This window comes from Nycticebus coucang, chromosome 2, assembly GCF_027406575.1.
Source record: "Nycticebus coucang isolate mNycCou1 chromosome 2, mNycCou1.pri, whole genome shotgun sequence".
NCBI classification, from domain to species: domain Eukaryota; kingdom Metazoa; phylum Chordata; class Mammalia; order Primates; family Lorisidae; genus Nycticebus; species Nycticebus coucang.
Genome location: NC_069781.1, coordinates 30,920,394 through 30,941,046, shown reverse-complemented (window position 1 = coordinate 30,941,046; position 20,653 = coordinate 30,920,394). Strand labels below are relative to the sequence as shown.

Sequence of the window (20,653 nt, the reverse complement as noted above, 5' to 3'; positions counted from 1 at the left end):
AGTATTGAGGCAACAGGGAAAGAATTTTTTTGCAATGATGCTGGCACAATTGGATTTACATACGCAAATTATGACCCTTGACCATCTCTATACAAAAATTCCTTCAAAAAGGAACACAAACTTAAATGCATGAGCTAAAACTATGAAACTTTTAGAAAAACAGTAGAGAACTCTGTGATCTTGAATTAGGGAAAACATTCTTATATGTGACACAAAAGCTGTGGACGTTTAAAGTAAAAAGTAGATAAATTGGATGTCATCAAAATTAAACTTTTACTCTGCAGAAAACACAAGAAAATGAAAAGGGCATTAAACTTTTGCTCTTCAGAAGACATGATTAAGAAAATGAAAAACAATAGACTAAAAAATGAAAAGCAACTATTTTCAGAGTAATTACCTAACAAATCTCTTTAACCAAAATATATAAAGAACTCCTGCAACTCAATAAGAAAATAAGCTATTTAATTAAAAACGAGCAAAAGATTTGAGTAGAGACTTTATCAAAGGAGATACAAGTGTCAAAAGAGGAAAAAAACAGCACATCATTCACCGCTAGGGGAATGTGAATTAAAACAACAGTAAGATTCTACTACACACCCACTGGAATGATTAAAATTAAAAAGGCTGATAGTACCAAAGTGTTGGCAAGAATATAAGAAAACTGGAATCTCATACATTGCCATTTGGAATGTAAAGTGGTATAGCCACTTTAGAGCACTTGGACAATTTGTTGGTAAGATAAACAGTTTTTGTGTCACATATAAGAATGTTTTCCCTAACTCATAGAGTAGATGGATAAACAAAATGTGGTATCACCATACATTGCAATGCTACTCATCAATAGAAAGGAATGAGATTCTGATACCTTTAGTAGCATGGATAAATTGCAGAATCATCTTGTCAAGCAGACAGAAGCGAGATACAGAAGGCTACAGGTTGTATGATTCTGTTTATATGAAATTTCTACAAATTACAAATTTCTGGAGACAGAAAACGGGTCAGAGGTTGCCAGAGGTTGGAAGTTGAGAGCAAGGATTGATGACAAAGGATATGAAGGAACCTCTCAGAATGATGAAAGTGTTCTGTCTTAAACTGGATCATGGGAAGTTTGCAAAAATGTATGCCTTTACTAAAAAAATCATTGAACTGTTCATCGGAAGGAGTGTAAATGGTGGGACCATTCCTATGGTTCATATTGTAAGGGTACATGTCAAATCTATTAAGTGTAGAGTATAAATGTCTTAACACAATAATTAAGTAAATGAGGTGAAAGCTATATTAACTAGTTTGATGTAAGCATTCCTAATTGTATATAAAATCAGCACATTGTACCCCATAAAGGCATCAATGTATACATGATCTATGTGTTTATGACTTAATACAAAAATAAAAAATAAATAAAAATAGATGAATTTTATGGTAGTTATGGTAGATAAGTTAAACCTCAATTCCTAAAATAGATACAAGTTCCCCAGAAACCCACATAGTAGGTCCTCAATAAATAGTAATTTCCTCCAGTCTTTTCTTATGAAGTTAATCCTGGGAATGGATAGATCAACAAGAGACTCAAGAGCCAGATGAATGTATAAACTGAAAACTAAAATGTGGATTAGATTTAGCAATTGCTTCTAAACTAGGATTTACTATCCTTTTTTCTTTAGTGAGAGTACTCAGTACATTCTTCCATGAATAGCTGACTTAAGGTGATTTTGTATGGTGGAGAGAACCTATGGGGGAAATATAAGATACGGTATTTTCAGCCACAGGATATTGTTAAACAGAGCCAGACTTTCACAACTGAACTTCTGAATTCTACCTGCAAAGGTCATAAACTTCAGGAACATCTCTAAAGATGTCAGACTGTATTGTTCAAGGACTGGACAGAATTCTGGTACCAGTAGGAAGGGTCCTTAACGTCAAACATACCAGGCCATTTGACAACCAAAATCTCGAGTGCACTTGATTTGGTCTGCTGTGTTTAACAAGAGCCAGGGTGCAATAACAAGGCATGGCTGTCAGCACCCTCGTTTTATAAGTGGTAAACAGAGTCAGAATCCTGCCCCCCTCCATCTGCATCTTTGCACCTGGGACCTAGGAACCATTTGTACTCTCCTGGGATCTAAAGTAAACAGCCAGGGCTATTTGAAATTGTCTGTTTTCGTCCTTTGACTCCCTATCTTTGCTTGGTCTCACGGGGTCCTCTAGAAGGTCACCTCCTCCATTTTCTCTTTTTGTTTCTCCCTCCTCCCTCTCCCTTTCACTCCCTCTCTGTTCTCCCTCCTGCCCCCGACACAATGAATTAATTTATCAGTAATGCCATTTATTAGCAGTGCCAGTAAAAAATGAAGACGACATTTCAAGGAACCGTGATGTCATGAAAAAAAAAAACAAATACCTTGCACTTCTCACATTTAAAAGACACACTTTTTTTTTTTTTTTAAGAAAGTGTAAATACATGGAATACCTTGTTAGTGCTCTTTATCGTTCTTACGTCTCTTTGCTAGTTTAAGGAACATAAAAATATATTATCCCTTCCTTGGTCTGCTCATAAAATTGTCATGTTCGGTATATTAAATTCAGAAGGATAGTCTGTTCAGGCAGGACATACTCGCTAATTGAATTTACTTTGAAATGTTTTTAATTTTTTATACAAAAGGAGCCTGGGGCGGCTGAACTCTTGAGATATGCATATCACTTACTTTTGGCCAGTTTGGGGAAAGCAGCAGAACATTAAGCTTGGAAGGAATCACTAACATTTTAGTTATTCCAATAAAATTGTTCAGCTTTCTGGACAGTGGAGTCCACAGTGGCAAAAAATTTACATAGAACATTTGTTTCCAGAAAAGGAAATGAGAACAAATAAAAGAAGCCTCTTTCCCCAAAGGTTCTTCCCAAATCATAAGAACAGTTTGTCTCAAATCATAAAGCCACACCTTTGGCTGCATTTTTTTCTTTTGGATTGTGTCTAATTTCTGAACTACTAGCAGCTTTAGATTTATCAGCTGCAAAGATTTCTGCAAACTGAAGGTTTCTCTGAAAGATAATAGCATTTCATCTCTGCCTTCCTCATGTTAGTTTTCCTTCTTCATTGGTTAACCATAGGTCTGTTTCTCTTATGTGTTTTGGAAGACAGAGAACTCAGAAATAGAGGAGCAAGAGGTGTGACCATATTTCAGATGGATGTGCCTGGCAGAACCATAGATAGTGTTTCTCGAGTAGACATCCGAAGATGTTCTTTATCTGTAACTTGCAAAACTATCCACTAAATGCAAGCTTCAGTAGGACTTTCCCTTCTTTCTCTCTTAAAGCACATGATTTATCTCTCTTCCAAAATCTAACACAGTGCCCTGAGTACAATAAAGCCTATGTAGTTGTTTGTTAAATAAATGAATGAATGAAATCACTTTTCAAATATGAAATTCTAAATATCCTGTCTGTTCAAATAGCAAAATGTGCCAGCATCTATCAGCAGCATGTGTGCCCCTCTGCATTTGGGGGCCAGGAGCTTGGCAACTGCTCAGTTGGCCAACACCAAAACTCTTGAGACTTTGTTCGTGACATCTCACCAGGCCTTTTTTAAGTACTTGTGTGTGGAGTGAAGCTGAGATTCTCCAAATATTTTCTCTGGACTTTTGCTGAGTTAGGTCTGATAGAAATGTGTTTTCTGATTCTAACTCCATGCTTATAAAAAAAAAAGTAGAGAGCCTCCTTGACTTTGTACTAGGTACCCTTCTGGGGACTTTATGATCCTTTTTTCTTCCTGTTCTTAAAAATGTTTTTATTCTGAAGGAAAAAAATAAATCTCAGAAGGACACTACCACTCTAGCCCATCAGATTTTACAACAGAATATTAGTGTGTTAATAATTTTTCCTTCTTTCTTCTTGTAGTCACCATTATAATCATGGTAATTTTTACACAGTTTGTGAGTAATTTTGCATTTCTACAGTGGACTCACATTATAATGGGAAGAACTTGAGCTACGGCCTCTGACCATCTGCGTCCTAGTCCTGACTTTCTCGTTTACTTGTTTTGTGTTCTGTTTTCTTCATCTGCAAATACAGAAGAGAATACATACATTGCGCAATACACATAAAAACTGCTGGATGCATTTTTAGCACATAATAGGTATCTGATAAGCATTGAAACAAAATCTTCTAGAACCTATCTAATTTTACTCTCTCATTGACAAGAAAATTCATTTCACAGGATGCAAATTGGACAGCAGTATTGTGAATTCTTTATAGTTTATGATCTCCCATTGGTTTTCATGTTACTGGTTAATTCAAACCGTGTTTCTTGTGTGTCAAACTAGTTGACTGACCTTATAGCCTACATGATGCCTCTAAAACTAAATAAGGCATGGCTGCTACCCTGGAAGAGTGTATAAGCAAGTAGACGAGACAAGCGTAAACAAAGAACGTGTTAGGTGGTTGATAAAAGGTACCTAGAAAATAGGGCAGCAAAGCTCAGCACACATAGGGTTTCCAGGCTCATCTGCCATAGCATTTTAACACTGTCTCGCTGGTGTGTTTGGCTGAAATGAATAAACTAGCTTTGTTGAAATACAATCAACAAATGAAATTGTACATATTTAAGGTGATGCTTTGATGTGCGTGGAGAAAAGGGAAGCTTTGTGCACTGTTGAGGAGAATGCAAATTGGGAAAGCCATTAGAGACAACAGTGTGAAGATTCCTCAGAAAGGTAAAAGTAGAACTACCCCGTGATCCAACAATCGCACTTTGGGTCTACACCTAAAGGTGACACTCCAAGAGATACTCAACTCGCAACGTTCATTGCAACACTATTCGCAGTACCTAAGGCAGAAAGAGCCTAACGTTTACTGATGGATGAATCAGTAAAGAAAATGTGGTGCATATACATATATATACATATAGACAAAATAAAATATTACTCAGCCATATAAAAGAAGGAAATTGTACCCTTTGAGGCAACGTGAATGAGCCTTGTATAGTCTTTCCTGAAGCTTTTACAAAAACCCAAATCGAGGTGCTCTGGCCCAAGAATTCAGGGGTTTTTGCTGCACCTTTGATCATCTTTTTATAAGAAATCATAGAGGCAAGACTTTACCAAATGTTTCTCCCACGGCTTTCTTTGCCTCATCCCAGTCCCGTGTTTTTATATGGCCCACTATCTAAGAATAGGATGGGCATTTTTAAATGGTTGAAAATAAAATTAAAAGAACACCATTTCCTGACTTGAAATGATATGAAATTCAGATTTCGGTTTCCATAAATAAAAATTTAGTAGAATATAGCCGTGCACATCCATTCACATATTGTCTATATCGGCTTCCAAGCGACAACAGCAGTGAAGTAGTAACAGAGATTAAAATATTAACTTAATCTGACCCTGTACGGGAATTTACTGGCTTGTGTTATTGGTCATTTAAAAATCTTCACACCACTACTTATCTCTGTTTATGACCAGTGGGCATTTCTGACCCAAGAGACATGTTTTCCATATTCTCTGGTGTCACTTTTTCTAGGACTAAGAAGTTCACTTTGGCTTTTTTTTTAAATTTCAACGTCCAGAATAATAGGTAATATGAGCATCCTGATTGTGTATCTTTTCTTTTTTTGGGGGGGGGGATTTATATTAATAATCAATTATCCACTTAACTTTTTATTTTTATTTTTATTTATTTTTATTATTATTCTTTTTTTTTGCAGTTTTTGGCCGGGGCTGGGTTTGAACCCACCACCTCAGGCAGATGGGGGCCAGCACCCTACTCCTTTGAGCTACAGGCACCACCCCCCACTTAACTTTTTGAAGTTATTTTTTAATTTCAGGATGTTAGGGAGTACACACGTTTGTTTACATACTTTGTTTTTTTGTATAGATTGAGTCAAAGTTATACGCATAAGTGTACCCTTCACCAAGGCAGTGTGCACTGTACCCAAAAGGTGTGAATTTACCCATCTCCTCCTGTGCCTCCCCCTGCTTGATTTTCATCGAGATTTACTTCCATGTGTGCACTGAAGTGCTGATCGAGTAGTTCCAATTTGGTAGTGAGTACATGTGTTTGTTTCTCCATTCTTTCGCTTAGAAGAATGGTTTCCAATTCCACCCAGGTTGTCCAAAAAGATACCAGATCACCATTATTTTTTATGGCCAAGTCGTCCTCCAGAGGATGTCTCTTCCAAGATATAGACGTTAAGTGGGAAGAGGAACCTCAGGGTTGGAAACGGCGGGAACATTAAGTGGACCTTCTTCAGAGCCACTACTCCTCTACTTGATGTCCTGCAACAGAAAACAGGGTGTGCAGTTTCATTCTGTCTTTAACAAGCATGTTTCTGTAAGACTGGGTTTCTCGCCCTCGGACAGTCTGAAAATGGCTTGTTCAACTTGGCAGGATCTGTAAATCATATAATAATGCTTCCCCTTAGAAGAAGTCAAAAGTATGGAAACATATGCTAAGAACAGTTCTAAACCATCTTGCTAAATGGTTAAAAACCAATAAACAGTTGTGAAGCTTGAGTTGTGAAGCTTGAGCAGTAAGTATGACCGTGGAAGGGATTTTTGCGGTAGCTTCACTCAGCATCAACTGATGCTGGTCGTGGGTCCTCGTCTCACGTTCTTCTTGGACAGCGACTTCACCAGACTCAGGGGCTGGTGCAGTGAGTGGACCTTCACAAACAACTTTCACAGGAATAAGGCTTACATAAACAATAAGATTTATTACTGCATCCTTAGTAGTGAAAACCCAGCAATAACCCAAGGTAAATGCACGGGGAGATAGTCAAGTAAATTATAATATATCCACTTGATGAAGTACTATATGGTGATTAAAAAGTGTGTTTATTCAGAGAATAATGTTTATATTATACCATGCTAGGCATTTAAGCAGGCTAAACATTTGGATGTGATACACATTAAATTACAGCAAAGTAAATAATCTAGAGATAGAGAACAGGAGGACAGAAATATAATAACTCATTAACAGTTATTATGTAGAGATAGTTGGATTTTAAATGAGCTTTTTTGTATTTTCCCAATTTTCTTTGTGAACATTTATATTGACGAAACATAATTTAAATTAGAAAGTAAATGTTCAGTGGTAATCTGGCCAAAATGGCTCACGCTTGTTATCCCAGCACTCTGGGAGTTTGAGGCAGGCTGATGGCCTGAGCTAGAGCAAGACCCCATCTCTAAAAATAGCCAGGCATTGTGGTGGCCACCTGTAGTCTCAGTTACTCGGAGGCTGAGGCAAGAGGATCGCTTGAGCCCACGAGTCTGAGGTTGCTGTGAGCTGTGATGGCACTGCACTCTACCAGGGTGGCAAAGTGAGACTCTGTCTTAAAAAAAAAAAGGAAAATGTCCCGTGGTCAGCAGGTGAGAACTGCACAGACCCTCATCTAGACACTGGGCAGGCCAGTGGAGGTTTAGCTGTGAGCAAGGTACACAGAAAGTCAGCCCTTGGGGTTGGCAGTTGGGTGGAGGAGAGTCAGGCCATAATCAGTTCATGACTGAGGGGGCTGTGTTCTCAAGGGAGTGTGAGGTGAGGTGCTGGGCAAGCAAAGAGCAAGGATAGAACTCCAGGAGGAGTTCAGGGAAGGTTCACGCGGGCTGGAAGGAGGAGTGAACAGGGGAAGGGGGCATGCTCAGGAGATGAGCAGTCCCATGCAGAGGCACAGGGTTCGGGAGGGCAGAACACATTCTGGGGACCTCAATATGGTCAGGGTGGTGGGAGCCAAGGGAAGCCTGCGGAAGGCCGGGCAGACTAGGATGCTGCAGTAAAGAAATTTGTATTTTATCCTCAGGGCAAGCTGAGACTGACATGAAGGGATTTACATTTTTTAAAAGCTCTCTTTGACCCCTTTGAGAATTAGATACAAGAAGGGACGAGTGTGGGCACTGGGAGGCCAGCAAGGTGGGAGGGGAGGTTTGCCATAATCCAGGTAAGAGATGATAATGGGCTCAGGAATGCAGAAAGGAGCCTTCCTTTTGTGTTAGGATTAATATTTGGACGGCTGGTTTGGGGATTTCAAATACAGTCATAACCGAACATGATAAAGAGTTTTTATTTTAAAATCTAATTACATAGCATAAATTTTAGTTTTCACTTTTAAATCTTTTAATTGCCTAGCAAAGATTTTAGAAATCTTCAGGATGAATAAACCCTGGGTTAGCCCGGGATGAACATCATACTGTGAAAATGTCATGTACTATTTTAAAATTGTGCAGAATGTAAAATGTTAACAGTTTTCCAGGGAAGGGATGATGATGCTGGGAAAATGGACAAATACAGTCCTCAAAAAAACCCAGAAGGAGGAGGAAAAAATAACATTTGGTTCGGTGACAGATCCCCTTCTGTCACTGCAAGTTCCATGAGATGCAGGGGCTCCAAGGCAGACCCCGGGCCTGGCACACAGCAGCCCTGAGGAAGTCCTTATTGGAAAGGAGGGAGGGACGGAGGGAGGAGGGGTGGAAAACAACTGGATTAAAGCTGATGTTTGAGGTTTCGTTATTTTTGTTTCCTGCTGATGGCATGCCCCTCGCGGACCTCACTCATATTTACAGTTGCCATGATTACTGATGGTTGGAAGTGGGGGAGAAAGTGGTCCAGGCAAGGCTGCCATTTATGTGCTAGTCATTTACAAATAGCTTTCATTAAACGTATTTCAAAATTTGGCTAATTAGAACCTTACTTCCCACTTTTCCTGAAACATTAGCAAGCCAGAAAACTTTTATACTTTTATTCAAGTATTTGTCATTAATGCTATTTGGCTAAAATGTAGACTTTGTGGCCAAATATAACTATAAATGTGCACTGACAATGCTCATTAAATGTGTAAGCATTTCTGAGAGCCAAAAGTGGAAAAGGCCCAGTTCTCAGAAAGGTGAAGGAGATCACACTTGGAGTGGCCCCTGGGGACTATGTCTTTCAGTGCTGACTTCCTTTAACCAATGGGGACTTTGAGGACCTATGTTTTGAGCGACTTACAGAGTCTAGTGGCTAATGGCAAACCCCAAACTTGAATTCAGGTCTGCCTGACTTCAACGCTCATGCTCCTGGTGCTATGCCTTTTTGCTCTTACGTCATAAATATATAAAAATTCTAAATCCCTAGTTAGGAAGGTGCCATAAGCGAAAGTCCGTAGAGACTATTACTGTGATCTTAGAGAGAAAGAAAGAGAAATTAAGGTTCTGAACTTGACCTCTTCCTCCTCCTCCTCACTTTAGTCTTACTAATTTTTAAAACTTTTTTTAAATTAGCAAGATGAGAGATTGCCTTCCCTGGGCAGACTTCTTTTCCACCGTCACTCTGAGTTGTTTTCCGAGACAACTGATTTCATGGATTTCTTGATTATGGATCCATCAACTTGTTGTTTTTCTTGTTTCAGAAGAGCCTTTCCCCCAAGTCTTCTTCCTCCTTTTAGATGCAACCTATCTTCTATGTTCTAAGGGCTTTTGGGGGATAAGTTACCTAGATTTTTCTCAGATAATCCCAGCCTTGATAAATAAACTATGGTCAGCTTCAAAAACAGTAATAACACGGCAGGGACAGGTAAATGCACACCTTAATCAGCACAATATCTGGAGGGGGCAGGTAAATTCACACCTTAATGATGACAGTACACACTATCTGGGTGATGGACATACTTACAACTTTGACTCAAACTGCACAAAGGCAATTCCTATAATCAAAACATTTGTACCCTGTAATATTCTGAAATTAAAAACAATTATATTGTCTTCTATTTAAACGAGAGTTAAGAACAGAGTAGTTGTCATATAGCCTAAACTTGACAGCCCACAGCTCATCCCTTGATAGGATCATGGTAAGAATGTCACGGCTCTCACTGCTGGTGGCTGGGATGACCACAGAGCCTACTCTTTTCTAAAAGTATTTGAAACTTGGATCATTTATGAAAGTTACCCCTTTAAATTAAACTCAAAAAATCCTACTCTACTCTGCACCCTTGGTAGGCTTCGTGATACCTTTTGCTCCCTGTTTACTGTCGGTCATGTTTCTTAACAAGTTTGGTGATGAAGGCCGAGTGGACAGCTCCAGTGAGAATAATGGAACGCGGAAGCAAAGGACAGATTCATCTTTGACAGAGTCAAAATCAAGGAAAAGTTTTCTTAGGCCCCTGGATTGTTTGGTCCTGGCTCCAAAAACACAGTCATAGGAAACTGGTGTTGGAAAGATCTCTCCATCAGGGAGAACCCTGTTTAGTCTGTGATTTATTATTCCTTCATTTGGTTACCTTTCTCAGGTAAGCCGTAACTTTGAGCTGGTTGGACGAGTTAACTTGGATCAGCTGGAACAGATGAAGGAAAAAATGGAGAGCTCCAGCAGTGATGACGAGGACAAGGAAGAGGAAATGAACAGCAAGGCTGAAGACAGAGGTTAGTCTCCTCGTGCCCTCTGAGTCCCAGATGGCATCCAGCACGTCCGTGGTGAGACAGAAGGGAGGCAGGAGGTTGCTGTAGGAGTGACAGAAGGAACGATCCTTCTTAGTTAAGGAGCAGAACAGACTGACTTAACAAACACATTAGGGGCCGTGTCTCTGTAAACTATTACCAGCTCTAGAGATGTCAAGGAAAACAAACATTTTCACCCTAATTATAGATAGATGTTTGTTGAAAAATATATAGCAGCGATTTGTTTTTCATAAGGGAAACTGGTATCTAGGGAATCTTCAGAATAAGGACAGGCAGTCAGCAAGATGGATGACACTGTAAAGCTATTGAGGAATGAAAATGAACTTCCAGCTGAATGCTTACTTAAAATCACCACTTGAGCCCCCTCCCAGTGTCTCTCTGCTTGGCTCTTTTCTTAATCCCTTCCATGCTGTTTTTCTGTTTTTGCCTTGGGGAGAAAGGCACCTCTTTCATTCAACTGTATTTACAGGATACCCTGGGAAAGGTTTCAGGTCACTTTTGCACTTTCCCCCAAGTTCCTAATTATTTAAATATAATAATTTTTTTATTTAATTTAAATATAATAAGGTTTTTGAAAATGTATCAAGTTGTAGATACACATTTATATGTCCTAGAGTGAGTTTTCTATGTTGTTCAACATAGAATATTGTGGAAAACCCCAAACTGTATAGGTAAGAATAGCATTTGGGGTGTGTTACTTTAGTTATTGCATATTTATTAAAAGCAGGTAGACAATATAAAGCAGAGAAGTAAACATTATCGATGTCATCCCAGTGATGAGAAGAGTGCTGGTTGCCATTACTGGGTGTCATCATGTGGCAGGCTCAGTATTGGTGGCTCTTACAGAATGTTTTTCCTTTAATCTTGTGTGATGTGAAAGACTCTGCAGTTAGCCAGCCTGAATGGAGCTCCCGTTTAGGTCAATTATTTCACCTCTTTGCATATTTATCACCTATAAAATAATAATAACAATAAGGATGATAATAATAACATCATCGCCTCTATGCTAAAGTTGTCAAGATTTGTTTTTTAACTTTAAAAAGTCACTTTTGGGGCTTTTTTTAAAAAGTTACTTTTATTTAAAAGTTATTTTAATTGACAAATTGTATATATTTATGATATACAACATGATATTTTGAAATATGTATACATTGTACATTGGCTAACTCAATTAATATGTGTGTTAACTCACGTAACTTTTTTGTGGTGAGAACGGGTCAAGTCTACTCAGCCATTTTCGGGGAAACAACATGTTGTCATTAACACACACAATAGGTCCCTTGAATCTGTTCTTCCTGTCTAACTGAAATTTTGTGTCCTTTGACAAACATCTCCCTAACTGCTCCACCCACCATACTACAGTCTGCTTCTGTGAGTTTCACTTGTATAGATTCCACATATAAGTGAGATCTGCAGTCTTTGTCTTTCTGTGCCTAGCTCATTTCATTTAACATAGAGTACTCCAGGTTGATCCATGTTATCACAAATGACAGGATTTCCTTCTTTTCTAAGGCTGAATAGTATTCCCTGATGTGTACACACCACAGTTTCTTTATTCATTCATTCACTGGTGGATACTTACGCTGATTCCCTATCTTGGCTATTCCAAATAATTCTGCAGTGAATATGGGAGTGCAAATATCTTTTCAACATGCTGATTTCATTTTCTGTGGATATACCCAGAAACGAGATTGCTGGATCATACGGCAATCTTATTTTTAATTTTTTGAGTAATCTCCCTACTGTTTTCCGTTAATAGCTATCCTAATTTACTAATGGTGTTCAAGAGGTCTCCTTTCTCCACATCCTCTCCAACACCAGTTATCTTCCCTCTGTTTAATAGCTGTTCTAAGAGGTGTGAAAAAATATGCATTTGCATTTCCCTAATAATTAATGATGTCGAGCATTTTTTTCATACACTGATTGTCCATTTGTATGTCTTCTTTTGAGAAATATCTATTCAAATTCTTTGCCCATTTTTAATTGGGTTGTTGTTTTCTTACTACTGAGTTGAGTTCCTTTTGTATTTTGGACAGTAACTCTTCTTTAGATATATGGTTTGCAAATATTTTCTTCCATTCTTTAGGTTGTCTCTTCTCTTGGTTGATTGTTTCCCTAGTTGTGAAGAAGTCTTTTAGTTTGATTCAATTATATTTGTGTATTTTTGTTTCTATTGCCTGATATCCTAAGTATTGGCCAGACCAATATTATGGAACTTTTCCCATAAGCTTTCTTTTAGTATCATTATAGTTTCAGGTCTTAACATTTAAGTCTATAATCCATTTTTGCATTTGGTATAAGATAAGAATCTAATTTCATTCTTCTGATATGGTTATCCAGTTGTCCCAACACTTTTATTGAAGAGATTATCCTTTCTCCATTTTGTATTCTTCACAACTTTGTTGAAAATCTTTTGACCATAAATGTGTGGATTTATTTCTGGGCTTTCTATTCTGTTTCATTGGTCCATGTATACTCTGGTTTCTCTTCAGATCATATAAATCTTTCATCGGTCCATGTGTCTGTTTTTATACTAGTGCCATGCTGCTTTGATTACTGTAGCTTTGTAGTAGATTTTAAAGTCAGGTAGTATGATGCCTCTGGCATTGTTCTATCTGATCAAGATAGCTTTGGCTATTCAGGGTGTTGTTCCACGGGTGGTTGTGAAGATTAAATGAGATAACACACATCCAATAAATGGTAAGCCTGCAATGCAGGTGATTTTATTGTCATTTTATAAATGAGAAAATAAAAATCCAAGGTATTTAAGAGCTTTTCAGAAGTGGAAAAGGAAACCCATTGGAGGTTGAATGTAGGTCTTCTGGCCCCAGTGGCGACACCTTATATGCTGCATATCACTTTCTCAATACCATGGGCAGTGAAGTATTCTTCACTGAACAGAACCTGGCCCTGAAATCTGTGGATTCAGTGGCTCTTGGTTCCTTGCTCTAAGGTGCACTTCTGCAGAATATCCTGTTTTTCTTTCCTGGTCGGTCTGCAATCCTCAGGAAACCTCTCAGTGGGATTTTTCCCTCCAAGGTATTCCTTGTTCTTTTTCCCAGCCTGCTCCTAGTCCACCCACCCCCCATGAAGCCAGGGCAGGAGACCATAGAGCTAGCAAAGTGGGGTCCAGTTTGACCATCAGACAAACTCCCGACCAAGGCAGATAGTAGTGCCCAACAGTCAGCCACCCCCCTGCCCTGCCTACAGTCAGCCTGAAAAATGCATAGACAAATAAAGTACCCTCAGCGTATTGGCCGATTGTTCTTGAAAAGTCATTACTTTGATTAGTAGAGGCTCTAGTAATCTGTTTCTGACAAGGATCAGCTCTGTGATCTGAGAAGCATGGCTTTTTTTTCTTCCTTATTCCTTTGCCTTTTAAAAAAAATACCATTTCACAAATACGTTCTTCAGAATGAATTCTTAACATCTGTGCCCTGTTACCAGAGATCTCTGGGAGAGGCTGCTTTTGACAGAAAGGCTCCTTTCTCTCCGTGATGCTGGTGGCCTTGCTGTTTCACTTCAGGAAATAAATTATTTCTCACTGGATATTATTATGACTGTTTTAGTCTCTGAAGCTGAGCACATGGGATTTTAACGGTTATACGCGTTGCAAAGGCAAAAACCCCTGTGACTCTTCAAAAAAAAAAAAAAGATGAATTTTTAAAAAGGCAGTTGAAATGTGTTTGTGGGACACCAGGAAAGTTTTCCTTGCCTGCCCAGCGTGGCCGTCCCCTTCAAGCAGCACTGTGGCAGCCGACCAGGTCGGTTTGACTGGAAAGAACTTCGTGGTTCTCTGCTTCTCCCTGGAAAGTGTAGCGTCCACATTCACGAGCCTTAACCACATGGAAAGAAAAACTGAAAGTCCTCAGGATAGAGAGGCGCCTATTCCTCTCAGAGGGTAGGGGATTTACATGAGTGACTTCCAGTAATGTTAATGGGAATTACAAAGCCTAAGCCTCCCTTTCTCCCTCGCCCATTCTGGAAAGAACAGCCTTCTTTGCCCCATCCCCTTTCAATAGACCTAGAATCAATTTTCCACCATCTAGGTATATTCTTGCCAAGAAGAAGGAACGAACACAATAGCCTCAGGGTGTTTTTGCCAGACATCTTGGCTTCCAGAGGCGGAGGGCGGGAGGCAGCTTTAGCACAGCAGCCCAGGCTGCTGGAGAGCTATTTGAAGTGTGGCAGGTGACGAGTTGCCTCCTCCTTTGAGGATGGAACTTAGCATGTGGCATTGGAAAGAATAGACGGCTGGTTTCATGTTTCCTGAGGGTGAAGGAGCAAGTGTACCAGGAACATTCCCTTTGTTGGCCATTTGGAGTTTTATCAGACACCCTTCGTTTAGGGGGTCCACGCCCTTGTACCTACCCCACTTCCAACCTCCTTTCCAAGGGTGAGAGCTGGAAAGAGGGTTGAATATGGACACGCTGCAGGTCCTGCCTGGGAAGCTCAAAGGGAATTTGAAAGAGAAGAAACCAGGCGTGAAGAAATCAAAATTAACCCAAGCAGAATCCTCCCCACCCACCCCCACCTCATTATGCAGTTGGGGAGGAGTCAGGAAGGCATTCTGTTGATTTCTTGCCCAAGATAATCCCTGCTAAGGAATTAATGCGCAGAGCAGATGGTGCTGTCTCATTTCCAATGAAAAGAATCAAGAAAGATAGTCTGTGCAATTATTTTTAATGGCTTGTGTGGTGATCTTCTTAATTTGTGAGAAAATGTTTCATCTTTTGTTAAAACCGGGTCTGTTCACCTAGGGTCTTTTTGCTGAAGATTAAGGCATCACAGAGCCCCCCGCCCCTCATCTTGGTCATGTCACCGTCAGGATCTTACTCGATGGGGCATTTCAACCAAGAGACAGCTTCCTATAACGTCTTATGGGGGGCGGGGAGCAGAGTGATTGGGTATGTGAAAGTGATTGACACTTCCCTGTACACAGCTTTTACATTGTGACATGCCTGCAGGACAGGCTAGGTCCTTGCTGTTGATGACTCACGTGACGATTTGGCCCTCTGCAGAATAATGAAAGATGTGGGCTTGGGACATGGGATAACACAAAGGCCGTATAAGCTCTTGCCTTTGAGTTTGCCAGGAGATGTGACTGGAAAGCAATTAGCCAGCCAATGTACATCGGACCCCTACCATGTGCTCAACACCCTGAGGAAACAAAATAACAAAGTCAGTACTTGATGTTACCTGCAGACCCTTCCAGAAACATCCGTCTGTCCCCACATTCATGAATATTACCAATGGAGGAATAGCTGCCGGGCAGCTGGCTGGGATCCATCAGTAGCTGGTGCTTACATTTACCGGCCCCCAGCCCTCCAGATTCACAGTCACGCCAGGTTGATGTCCTTCAGTGCTCATAACCACCCTGTGAGGATGACCCTGACGTCGCACACATGACCACAGGTTGCAAGTCTTAAGTCTTGCGTGAAACAAGTGGAAACCCTGAGGTCTAGAACACATGACCTGGCCCAGTAGCTTGTATTCTTTTTAGTGAACAAAGATAAACCTGAGTCAAATCGCAAGTGAATAAATGCTAAACTGTGAGTTTTCACTGATAGAGAGCATCAGGGAAGGGAGAGAGATTCACTGGAGGGAAAAATGATCTGATGCCTTGGGAGAGGGCAGAAGGGGCTCTTCAGGCAAGAAAGACCCAGATTATTTTTGAGAGAAGCATCGGGGAGGTGAGGAGAAATAGAGGCTTGGGGCCAAGCACCAGGAGCATTCAAGAGAAATATTCGGGAAATGTCCTTAGGGGAAAACCTAAGGCACAGTAAGGAACCTGGAAATTGCTTTCACCCATCGCCGGTGAAGGCAGGAGAAAGGGTTTCCTAATGAATGTTGACTGATCTATTCTGCACATTCCCGCAGCACACAGGTAACCCTTCTGCTTTCTCTTTGCAGAGCTGATGAGATTTTCTGACCGTGGGGCTGCTATTAATGTGGAGAAGCGTTTTCCATGTGAATTTTGTGGACGGGCATTTTCACAGGGCTCTGAGTGGGAAAGACACGTGTTAAGACACGGCATGTAAGTTGGGCCATCCCCACAAAGGCCTTTGCCCAGAGGGAGAGGGTGGGAGTGAGATTGGGGTTCCTTTTTTGGTCCCCCAGATAGCAGCCGGACCCTTCCATGGGAGGAAAGGCAGTTGTGAGGAGTGAAGTTTCTCCTTTTCTGCTTTTTTCTTTTAAATGGTCACCCAGCCAGCCACAAGTGAGATGAGGGAAAATCATCTTTTATGAATGACAGATCTCACCCAAGCCCATGTGCAGAAGTACAGTGTTTTCCCCAGCCAACATCCCTTTAGTTTTCCTTAGCGTGACATTCTATGATAGAACCTGAATCGGGGCTAAAAGATCTGACCTCTGTTCCTGCCTCTGTGACTGACCGTTCCCTGAGTGACCTTGAATACTCCCATGCCCTGCCTCGGGGACAGAGCCAGCTTCTGCCTGCCTCCCAGGTAGGTGAGAGCACACCTATAAAGTGCTTACAAGATCCTTAAACATAAAATCCTTCCCTGGACAAGGTATCTTTAGTCCGCCAGGCACAGAAAGAAGCTAGGATTTGGCTTCTTTCAGGAGCAAATGCCCCCCAAACCTTAGGTGGGTAGACCTCAGAGAATATAACTAAGCTTCCAAAGATGTGGGTTCCATCTTCAGGTTTTTGCTTTTTGTTTGTTCCTGTGATTTGTTTCTGGGCCTGCCCAGCAAATCTTTAGTAGTTGAATTGTGATTTTATCTTAATAAACAAAGCCACTGGTTCACCCGATGAGTTTGAATGTGACAATTCTTGCTATTACCACTTAGACAATAGAGAAAGTGTCATAAAACTATTATGTTAATCTAGAAACAAAACATGGTGTAAACTAAACATAGTAAATAATGGATACTTTTAACTCTTTAAAAAGGTACAGAAATACAAGACCTATTCATAATAGAGAGCAGGCATAAATCACTCACTTTCCTTATATATCCGTGGCATTCATTGGAAGGAAACCCCAAGGCTTTTTTAGGATCAGGACACTTGAAGGGTTTTTGTTTGCTTGTTTATTTGTTGTTTAATTAGAGAAAAAAGACGTATACTATACTCATCCATCTCTTCCATAACGTTTTTTATTCCCCAGGGCATTGAATGACACCAAGCAGGTGAGCAGAGAAGAAATTCACCCAAAAGAGATTGTGGAAGATGGTATTAAGATGCCCTCCATCGAGGAAAAAGAAGATGATGAGGCTATTGGGTTGGACTTTTCCTTAAAGAATGAAACAGTAGCTATCTGTGTAGTAGCTGCTGACAAATCTCTCTTGGATAATGCAGAGGCCAAAAAAGAATAAGTGTTTGGTGAAAACCTTAATCAAACCTTACTTGAACAGTGATGAAAAAGTGGGAGGGCCGGCTTGGGCTGAAAAGGGAGGGACAGAAAAGAGAAGACAGAACAAAGCTGCTTTTTAGGACTGAACAATCTATTTTCAAAGCACTGGTACCTGTGTGAGTGAGTATGTAAATTAAAGTTATTTAAATGGTTGGAATATGTGGCTCCTTTTCCATCACTACATCTTTTCTTCTGGATCTACATCGTGGAAGTTTCATTTGTTGCGGAACACAGAAGCACCTCCCAAGGGCACGAGGGTGGTCTTGGACAGTATGTGGAAACAGAAGCTCCATGACAGTAGAAGACTTCTTGTAGGGAAACAACTTTCTGACGCGCACCTTTCAGTGCGTTTTTCTAGTTTTAATACCTTAAGCTTTTTCAAGACCTAACTGCAGCCGCTTTGGGGAGAAAAAAAAAAAAACACACAAAAAAACAAAAACAGAAAAAAATAACTGCTTTGCATAAAACAGTCACCTGTTTCCTAGTACCTCAAACTTAACCAAGGGAATTCTCTGCGTTTGTCAGTACTACCTGTCGTCGTGTGGTTAAATGTAGAGAGAACTGCTGGGCACGATGGTGAATGGAGGAAAAAAAAGAGTTTTAAAGAAAGGAACACAAATTGTGCTTAAAATCCCCACGTGGGTTTTATTTCTTAAAATACTGTGATTTTTTTAATTATTTTAGTAAAAAACAAAACAAAAAAAAGAAACAGACTTTAATTATTAGATAACTGTTTGTGAATTGTCATCCTTTATTCCAGGTAAGCTGTTTATTAGTGTTCAACTATAATTTTAGAATTTGGTAGATTCATGTGAGCTAATTTTAAGGTGATTGTGCAGTTTTGTTTGCCACAGGTTTATTTTCTATCCATTTGAGTGTTACAAACACAGCACAATTCGGTTTTTCATATAAATTGTTCTTTTGTGTGTGTGTGTTGTTATTGTTGTTTTAATTTGGGGGCAAGGGAGATTTAGAGGGTTTTTTGTGAATAGGAATGTTTTTATTTTAAACATGGAAATAACAAAAAGGTTCACTTTCTTTTTTCTTTTTTTTTTTTTTAATTTAACTAAAGAACCAAACTTTAGGCACAGCTATGCAGCTTGTGGGCCAGACGAGGAGGCCCTCTTCACCCTTTTGTTGCCTGTCAAATTCACACATTATCCATCTCACACAAATAATTTCTGTTAGGATGGTCTGGCTTTTGTGTGTGATTTTTAAAATCGGTGTTTTGTTTCTGTTAGCATTGTATTTTGTGGGGGTATCTCATTATTTGGAGAGACTTGGGGATGTACTAAAATCCCATCCCTTTGGTGAGTGTGGACAAGAAATAATGTATATCCTACAAGGAGCCTAGAGAACTACTTTTCTTTTTTTTAAATCTAGCTGCCAGCTGCTCTGTCCCCCATATCAGCTTTTTCAGGAGGGAGCAGCTTAGACTAAATCTAAGCTTACATTTATAATATGTTCTGATTGTGAACAAATGGTTTCGTTCCAAAAAGTAGAAAAGAATTTTTCTTAAAACCTAGGTTTTAGAAGCCTGTGTGTGTGAGTGCTCAGATGTGTGTGCGTGTCTGTGCGCGTGCAGGTGTGTACGTGTGAGTCCTTCGGTTTTCATGTTTTGGTTTTTTTACTTGGAAGGGTTGTGGGAGGGGGGAGGGAAGAAAGGGATGGGGAATTGCTGAGATGACAGTGTCCCACACAGCTTCAAATAAAATCCATGGAAAGATGTTGCATTTGTGGAATAAGTGCTTACTTGAAAAGCATGTTCTTCTTTTATTTTCTTACTGTTAAGAATTTTTATTTGTAGGATGTTTGTTTTAATTTAATTTTTTTCTAGGGATGGAGGCCATCACGTGGAAACCAGAAAATGGTGGGAAAGTGTGAACTATCCAGACAAAGATTCATTTTGTGTCTATATTTGTTTTTAATTGGCCTCATTTCAATCGTATTGAACAGTTCCATACCTGGATTGGGTGTTTATAATGGTTACCAAAAAACAAACAAAAAAAAAAGGAAAAAAAAAGAAAAGAAAAAGGAAAAAAAAGAAAGAAAATAATTGTGACATGCTTTTATCACTACTTTATTTTTCAAATAACATGTAAATATTGTAATCCATTGGATTTTGTTTTGCTAACCGGTTAATAAAAATATGGGACCATTATCCTTTTAACAAGGCTAGAATGTCTTTTTTTTTTTTTCTTTTTTCAAACATATACCTGATATTTTGTGGCCGCACATTTTGGATGCATTATTATAATTCTGTTGACTGTAATGACATAGAATTTACAACATTTTTTGTTGTTGTTTAATTTATACAGAGGACTTTTTTTTTCAGAGCTTGAGAGAAGAAAATAAATAGCAAAATGATAACCTGTTGACTCCAATAATCAGTGTTTCCCAATACTTGATAAAATATAGGGAGATCCTGAGTCTTTGAAGCCAAGGGTTTAAAAAGAAAAAAACAAAACAAAAAAACCACAAGTAGGTTATTCAAGTTGTTTGCAACATACATTTTGTAATGAAATGTGAGAAATTAATAAAGAATTTTTTTCACATGTGTCTATGTGCATTTGTTATAAATCATTTACAGATAAGACTACAGATAAGAAATAAATAATTTAGTACTACCTTGCAACTCATGTGCACAGGAGGTATTTCAAGTCATTGAATTAACGCAGGTGTGGAAAGCAAGGGTGAAATTAAGGTGAGGTGTGAGATGGGATTTTTACATGTTAATATCTCTGCATCAGGCATTCATCACAACTGGGGGGAATTTTATGGAGGGAATGTTTTTTATTGAAAATATGAAGTAAAGAGATGTATAAAGTTTCAGAAGGAGTCAGTACCAGCGATTAAGCATCAACT

The 20,653-nt window shown here is 39.5% G+C and overlaps 1 protein-coding gene across 8 annotated transcripts in view; it reads left to right on the top strand.

Moving 5' to 3' along the window:
- The window catches only part of ZNF462 (zinc finger protein 462), a 151,896-nt gene extending 131,549 nt beyond the window's left edge, over positions 1-20,347 (top strand). For 5 of the 8 annotated variants that reach the window (XM_053566593.1, XM_053566577.1, XM_053566600.1 and 2 more), the window contains exons 11-13: positions 10,244-10,376; positions 16,326-16,449; positions 17,543-20,347. In XM_053566593.1, coding sequence (XP_053422568.1) covers positions 10,244-10,376; positions 16,326-16,449; positions 17,543-17,750 — 465 coding nt within the window. In that variant the 3' untranslated portion in view covers positions 17,751-20,347. Of the gene's footprint in view, positions 1-10,243; positions 10,377-16,325; positions 16,450-16,726; positions 16,880-17,542 lie in introns of all 8 variants that reach the window. The other 3 variants (XR_008375223.1, XR_008375221.1, XR_008375222.1) reach the window with 3 other exon arrangements.
- Positions 20,348-20,653: the final 306 nt, after the last annotated feature.